Source organism: Bidens hawaiensis, unplaced genomic scaffold, assembly GCF_021521415.1.
Source record: "Bidens hawaiensis isolate Kalapana, Puna unplaced genomic scaffold, B.hawaiensis_p1.1 tig00015461_1, whole genome shotgun sequence".
NCBI lineage: Eukaryota > Viridiplantae > Streptophyta > Magnoliopsida > Asterales > Asteraceae > Bidens > Bidens hawaiensis.
In genome coordinates, this window is record NW_027492384.1 from 186,986 (window position 1) to 195,480 (window position 8,495).

At 46.2% G+C, this 8,495-nt stretch overlaps 1 protein-coding gene across 1 annotated transcript; it reads left to right on the top strand.

Annotated features, from left to right (window-relative positions):
* Positions 1-612: 612 nt before the first annotated feature.
* On the top strand, positions 613-1,431 carry LOC143549298 (uncharacterized). The gene has a single exon (XM_077040227.1). It carries the CDS (start codon positions 613-615, stop codon positions 1,429-1,431), a length of 819 nt encoding a protein of 272 aa, XP_076896342.1.
* Positions 1,432-8,495: the final 7,064 nt, after the last annotated feature.

An 8,495-nucleotide genomic window follows, 5' to 3' on the forward strand; every position in this document is an offset into this window, starting at 1 on the left:
CCGCATGCCATCCCCCGTATCCCTAAATGACGTTCAAACACTCAACGGTAGATTAGTAGCGTTAAACAGGTTTCTGACAAACCACGCTGCTAAGTCTTACCCGTTCGTCTTGAGGAACTATCTTAAAAAGGCGCAATTCAGATGGACCCCGGATGCAGAACATGCATTCCAGGAAATCAAAACGTGTTTAATGGAACTACCCACGTTAACAGCTCCTAGCGCGGGAGAACCCTTAACGTTATATTTGTCGGCGTCTGACATTTCCGTAGGGGCTGTCCTACTGACGAGTAGAAAAAATGTTCAAACTCCGATCCATTACGTCAACAGAACGTTGTCAAACCCGGAAACAAGATACTCGATGTTGGAAAAGTTGGTCTTGGCATTGGTATACGTAGCCCGACGGCTCCGCAGGTACTTTCAAGGATATCCCAAAAATGTCTTGACTGGATATAAGCTGAAGAATGTGTTGAGCAAGCCAGAGTTGTCTGGACGGTTGGCAAAATGGGCCATCGAATTGGGTGAACACTCGATAGAGTATAAACCTCGACCAGCAATTCAAGGGCAAGTATTGGCGGGCTTCGTCACAGAAGTCCCGCAACACAAGGAACAGGAATGTCGGATCGAGCAACAACCCTAGCACCTCCGGAACAAGGACAAGTTTGGTCATTGTTCACGGACGGAGTTTCAAGCAGTGAAGGATCAGGGGTGGGCTTAAGGCTAGTCAACCCTGAGGGGCACGAATTTACATACGCCATCAAGTTAGACTTTAAAAGTACTAAAAATGAGGCGGAATATGAAGCTTTCCTGGAAGGCCTGCGGATAGCGAAAAAGCTTGGGGTAAAACATTTGGAAGCACGGGTGGATTCCATGCTAATCGCGGGACAAATAAATGGAGCATATGAAGCAAAAAACGATATTATGGCTTCTTATCTTACGCAAGCAAAAGACTTAATCCGCCAGTTCTCTTCCTTCAATATTATTCATATCAAGAGAAACGAGAACAAGTCCGCGGATGCTCTTAGCAAACTGGCTTCGACAAACTTCGAACACTTTGCTAAAGATATCCGCGTTGAAGTCTTGGACCACCCGTTCGTTCCACAAAGTCAAGTTTTGGTAATACAAACGGGCGTCGAATCATGGATGTCACCGATTAAAGCTTACCTATCATCCGGAGCCCTCCCAGCAGCAAAGGCTGAAACCCGGAAGATTAAGCACAAGACTTTAATTTACCAACTGAATGATGGCGTGTTATACCGGAGGTCATTTCTAGGACCACTGTTGCGTTGTGTAGACGCCGAAGATGCGAATTACCTAATACGAGAAATTCATGAAGGTATTTGTGGCTTACACGCGGGTCCTAGAATGACTGTTGCAAAGATCATGAATGCAGGGTATTATTGGCCGGGCATGCACTTGGACGCTGTGCAATAAATCAGAAAGTATGATTCTTGCCTACGCCACGCCCCCAATACCCTGCGTCCTAAGAACGAACTGATCCCAGTAACATCCACCTGGCCGTTTCAGAAATGGGCTATAGACATTATGAGACCATTCCCGGAAGCCCCTGGACGTGTCAAATTCTTGATAGTGGCCATTGATTACTTCACCAAATAGGTGGAAGCCAAACCGTTTGCATCAATAACAGCATCTAGTGTGAAGAGATTCATTTGGGAATTAATCATTTGCCGGTTTGGTCTTCCGCGGGAACTGGTAAGTGACTATGGGACCCAATTTGCTGATAGCGGACTACAGGAATGGTTGAAAGAACTTCAAGTTATTCAAAATTTCACATCCGTAGCTCATCTGCAAGCAAATGGTCAGGTCGAACGAACCAACTGAACTATTAAGGAAGGGATTAAGGCAAGGTTAGGAACTAAGCGGACGGGCTGGGTGGACGAATTGCCCCATGTACTTTGGGCCTTTCGTACCCAAAGGAATTCCAGCAATTCCGAGACGCCATTTAGTTTAACCTATGGCACTGAAGCCATGATCCCGACAGAAATTGGGATTCCATCCGCGAGAGTGCTGATGATCGATGATAATGATCATGAGCTCCGGATGAAACTTGATATACTTGAGGAAAGACGAGAACTCGCATCGATCCGCGAGCACAACTACAAGCGACAACTTCAAAAGTATTACAACTTGCGATTCCAGAAATGTGAGTTCGATGCAGGAGACTTTGTCTTCCGTAATAATGAGGCTTCCAGTCAGGAACCTCCGGGAAAGTTGGCCCCAACTTGGGAGGGACCTTACAAAATCAAACAAGTATTATCCAAAGGTGCCTACGAGTTAGAGAAATTGGACGGGACTGAGATTCTCAGAACATGGAACGCGACACAGTTGAAGAAATGCTACATATAGCAGTCTCGTTTGTTCTTTTACTTTGGCCTGCGTGCCCACTTAGACTAGCAGAAATCTCGTTGTTTCATTTTATGTAATATGGCTTATGCCTGATTTATGGAAACTTTCCGTTAGTCTCATAATTATCTTGTTTGTAATCTTTCATTGACAAAAACGAAGTTCCGGATAGACACTTATATTATAACACATAAGACAAAGTGCACCGGAAAAAAATCAAAACTTCTTATTATAAATCAAAAGAGATTACAAGAGGAAATATTTACAATGGAAGATCATCTACATCTATGGGGCGGCATCTTCGCCTTCAACATTTTTATCATCAGCCTCATTTTGATCTTCTTCTTCTTCCTCACCAAGGTCGAGGAGGTTTTTCAGTTTGTCTATGCTGTCCTCTTCAACCGCAAGCTTCGATATCTGCTCCGCAAGAGAAAACTTTAAAGAATCAAAAGCCTTTGTCTTCTGAATAAGCACGGCAGCAGTATCCTGGCCAGCCAAGATGTATTCTTCCGGAAGTTTGCCCTCGGAGGCGAATCTGTAACCCTCCTCGAAGCCCATCTGGAGGCCAGCTTGTTTGGACGCCTTCAAGAGAACGGACACACAGTTCCCAAGCTCGTCACTATTCCGAACGCCGGAGATAACCTGTCAACATAATTTAATATAAGTACTTATAAAGTAATGTTATTTATACGAATAAGATAGAATACCTTGGGAATTGCTTCTGCCAGAAACCACTTCTTGTCCGCCTTAGCCCGCAGCAATTCCATCTTATGACTGGCACATTCCAAGGCTTGGTCGCGGCTCTTGGTAGCAAGGTTGGACAAACGTTTATCCTTGACTGCCGAGTCAGCCTGAAGAGTTCTTATTAGCTCAGCTTGCTCTTCCAATTGCTTCTGGAGAGCAGTCTTGGCTTCCTCAGCAGCAAGGCGACTGGCTCTCTCGGCTTCGTAGGCTTTAAAATTCTCTTGAGCCTCAATCAGGGCGTTGAGAGATTCCTTCTTGGACTCAAGCAGTTTAAGCTCCAGCTCATCCCATTCTTCATTCATCGTCAGCCAATCACGACATATCTCCTGATCAGTGGAGATAGTATTCGCAAAATGATATGAGTGTGAGTTCAACAACTCTTGGCGAATACGACGACGTTGATTTTCCTTTCGGCAGGAGGAAGGCTCTCCCACAAGTATTCGAAACACAGATCCACGTCATCAAACGTGGAATCTTCACGCAAAGTCCAATGAGGACGATACGGAAAAGCATTCTCCCCACGAGGAGACTGAGAAGTCTGGCCCCATAGAGGAAAGCACAAACGCTACCCTGATTTCTAAATTGATGAACATTGAAGGATGGGGACATGCGAAGGTTGTTAAGATAATCAACCTCCTTCCCCTTAGAAGGAGGGGTATCCGCCAATATGATCGGATCTATGATTGGTGGGGAAGATGGTGGAGTTGGAAGTTTTGGAGCACTTGAGCTCTTCAAACCCGAAACGTCTTTCGAAAAGTCTTTCAAACCCACTGGTAAAACGACAATTGTGCATCAAATACATTACTGATTAAAAAAAAGAAAGATGATAAAAGTAAGAGATGTGAAATTACCTAAAGAGTGGTCCTCAACACCTCGTTGATGAAGGCGCGATTCCAAACTGGTAGATATGGTCTTTTTCTTCTTCTTCCTAGGCGGTGCGACCTTGGTGGGCTAAACTTTTCGCTTGTCGGCTGCCTTTGAGGCACCCGCATCAGTACTTAGCAGATCCTCCTCCGCATTAGCGACATCAGTTGCTTGCTTGGCGGTAGCCTTAGAGTCTAGCTGCGAGTTAGACCTACAGTTGAACGCGACGGGTTAGTGGCATCAACTGTAAACCCACCCTCGCAGAGTGACGACTCCTCACTGGACGAAAGAAGCAATATCACTCCGCTGGAGGTAGCGGCAGTAATGGGACGAGGTTGTGGAATCCCCTCACCTTTCATGACGAACTCCTCACCTTGAACAAACATCGCCTCGGAAACCACAGGTTATGGGCTAAGAGTAGTGGAGAACAGAAAATTGTTACGGGTACGCTCCAAGAAAGGCACGTCCCTCGGATCGATAGGGCGACGTACCATCATCCCTCCCTCACGATCTAAAAGAGTATTGAACACGGAACCCTCGTCCGTGCAAGAAAATAATAAAATTAAGAACGAGGAAGGGTATTGAGAATAAAGTTAGCAACATACTTACGTTTATCCGAGTCCTCGTAATACGGTCCTAATTGAGGGAACAGCCATAACCGGCACATCTTCGCATATACCATCGCCCCCTCGTGAATAGGGCGCATGGGTGTTGGCGTTTGGGTCAAAGTGTCAAACCATTGATGACCCTCGTACTCAATGGCGGGGATCTCGGGCGCCGCTTCTTCCGGTTTCCGTCTGGCCATTGTGAATGGGATGACATCTTCCCGGATCCAAAAGAACTTGGATTTCCACCCATGTATACTCCAAATCCATGCAAAGCCGATCGAACCCTTTCCGATAGTGGCAAAACCATACCACCCGTCACGATATGTCATCTTGTAAAAAATGATAAACATGTTGACGGACGGATCATAGTTGTGAGATTGGCAACATAAATCAAAGTGTCGAATTCTTAACATCCCAAATGGGTGAATTTGGGATAAATGGAGCCCATAGGCTTTCAGAACGGATCGAACGAACTTCGTCACGGATAGCCGGAAATTACCCGTGGTAAAATGGTCCAGGTATACAGCAATCTTCTTTGCCGGTGGCGCCGTGGCAATTTCACCTTCTGCCGGACGTTCGGCTTCCCATACCGGCGCCAAGCCATATATGTTTTTCACATCGTTGAAGTCTTTGTCTTTGATATTGCATCCGACTTCATGGATGGCAGGAGGATTCTTCTTTTCACCAGCCATCGTAGTGTAATTTGATTAAAAAACAGAAGACGAAGTCTTAAAGATCTCAGGTTTGTTGAATAATAGAGAGAAATGTCTTGAAAGCGACAAGAACGAATGAAAGGCCATGGACGACCTATTTATACTCATCGCAATAAATGCGACAGATGGATTGACAGAGGAAAGAGAAAATGCGGGCCGATGGATGATTGACACGTCAGGCGGGAAATTCGAAAAAGCGTGTACAAGCTGTCAAGAGGCGTCCCATCAGCCGTCGCTTAAAATTTCTTTCCCCGCCACGTCATCAGTATCATCCAACGTGCAAAATTCACAAATCAAAAATATCTTGTAAAGATATTATCTCATAAACAAGAACATGGTTCAGAAGGCGTAAAAGTTCTTTTCATTAATAGTCAAAAATGCAATTACAAAATATAAAGAACAATTACAAATCCTACAAACTAAACCTATGGGTTAGGGGCTGATGTGTCTTCCGGGGCAATTGGAGAAGTATATTCAGAATCGTCGTCTTTAGACTCGTCATCTAAATACACCCAGAGCTGTTTCACACCATCTTCCGCGGACGCAAACTCCGGGAGCATATTTTGTAGAACAAAAGTTAGACCATCATATTCCCAGACGCGCATGGTATATTCTTGTTGTACATCAAGGCCATGAAGCGGATGACTTTCAATAGATTGACCATATTGAGCAAATGTCATCCCTTCATTGAAACCTTTCATCTGGCCAACTCCTTCCGCGGCAGTCATCAAGTTCACAAAGCAGTCAGTTAGCTCAGTGCTTCCCTTGACGTTCCGGATGACCTGACAAAAAGTAGAAGGAACATGCTAGTATCACAGACACGAAGTATAAAGTAAACAACCAACGAGGAAAACTTACAGAATCAAGGCCTCGGTTGAGGAACCATTGTCGATCACGCTCAGCACACACCACCCTATTCCGAAGCTCCTGCAATTCGGTAGAGGCGCGGGTCTCGGCATCCGAGAGGGACTGCAGCAAGGAGTCATATGAGGACTAAATATCAGTAATAGTTTTGTCTTTAAGCTCAGATTGCTCATTCTGCAGTCTTAACGCAGCCTCGAGCTCTTGGATCCAGGTGCCTTGGCGGGTCACTTCTTCGTTTGCCAATACCAAGTCATCTTTCTTCCTCTGAGTATCAGCTCGGGCAGCCTCAAGAACAGCATTTTGCTTCTCGCAGGCCTCTTTCCACCGTTTAGCAGCATCAGCATTTCAATCTTTTTCTTTTCGGCGTGCAGCTTCGGCATCAGTTTGTTTCCACCTAGTTGAACTCGCTACTTTGCGGTGCTCTTCAGCTTCTTTTTTGGCAACATCTACGGCCCGAGAAGCTTCGCCCAGTTTCCTGCCCATGGTACGCCATTCGCGTAAAATTTCTTGACAACAAGCTAAGCTATTAGTCAGAGAAACGGATAAGTCAGTGTGAAGTTCTTCGCGGGAACGGGTTTGCTGGTGCGCCATTTCGGCAGGGTGGCACGTAATGTTTGACAAAACTCATGCAGGTCCCGGGATCAGAAAACCGGGACCCATTGACAATATCCCAATGAGGGACAAACAAGTCGTAGTCCCCTCCTAAAACGGCGTCCCCAAAGTATTGGGAGCCGGAAGTTTCAAGGCGAACGGGGATTGAGGAAGATTGTTGGGGAGCACCTTGGGATGACCCCCCGCCAGTCTCATGGGCGGACGGCCCAAATGGGAAACTGCCTCCTGCACCCATATTTAAGGGTGAGGAAGCAAAAAAGATTTGTGAGGGAGATCGAGAAGGGGATTCATGAATCCTGAAGCCCTCTGCAGTGACTTCAGGATTATTACTCTGAAAGTCATAGGCACCCCCAGCTTGAAACAGGTAGTCCAGCGATTCGTTAACTACCGCTTGAACATTGGACCCCTCCACATTTGATTCAGTGGGAGGGGTAGCAGGCTTGTCTTCCACATCCTTCTCCGGAGGAGGAGACGGTTGTTTCTCAACCACGGGAGTACGTGTTGGTAATTTTTCCAAAATATCATCCCTAGCTATAGACGGATCTGTACAAAAAGTCATGGTCAAAGCATGTCTTAAAGCAAAAAACAGTAAGTACACAAGACACGCACCGGTTGTCATCTATAGACGTTCCTCAAGACTAGGTTGAGTCTTTTTAGGACGGCGTGTCCGCCGTTTCTTGGTCACCGGTTAATCTGAGGAAGCGGCAGCACTCGAGCCTGCACCACCAGTTTGAACAGACCCGAAGGACCTCTTCTGCTCCAACTCTGCCAACAAATGCGAGACAGATGAAGCTTCAGAAGTATCATTAAAACTCCTTTCCTCTGAGGATGAAGAATCGTCACTTGAGCAAAGAATGACGATAACTCCCTCAGAGGTAAGCGCATTAAGAGGTGGAGGGTCTAAAATATACGCACCTGTTTGAAAGGTGGCGTCCGAGACTACAGGTTCGGCGCGCACCTTGACCGGAAAAAGAAAATATTTCGCGGTCTTCTCGAGAATAGGTGTGTCCTTCGCCTGCCGGATACTCTTCATCACGTGACCTCTGTCATCAAACAGAGCGTTCAACATCGGTCCGGGACCTGAAAATAAAAACAAAATTAATCATGTAACCCCTCTAGTAATAAGAAGAGAAAAACAACTTACGTTCATCTAGCCCAATAAAAACAGGCTTCAAGTACACCGATGGCCAGAGACGGCTCATACCCGCCCATACGAGGGCTTCCTCAGGTAGCGCCCGCATGGGAGTAGGATTGGAAGTTAGAATACGGAACCACTCTTTCCCCTCGTGGGTAGCAGGGGTAATCTCGATAAGAGCCTCATTAACCGGACGACGCACCATCTTATCTGGTATCACGTCCTCAGAAACCCAGAAAAACTTGTTCCTCCAGTCCTCGGAACCCCCCTCGGTTTCCTGACCAATCCTCCTGCCAGATATCGCCTGGCAAGTAAACCAACCGTTTCGGTTAACCATTCGGTAAAACACAACGAATCGATCAAGACGGGGCACCATATCATGGGCTATACTCACAAACTCGTAATGACGAATTCGCATGACGGCGCAAGGGTGAAACTGAGACAAATGTATCCCAAAAGCACCCACTACCCTCATAAAAAAATTTTGTCACAGGAAAACGAAAATTCCCATGGACAAAGAAGTCTGAATACACAGCCATCTTCCCAGGAGGTGGGAAACTGGCAATAGAATCGGCAGAGGGGAACTCCGGCCCC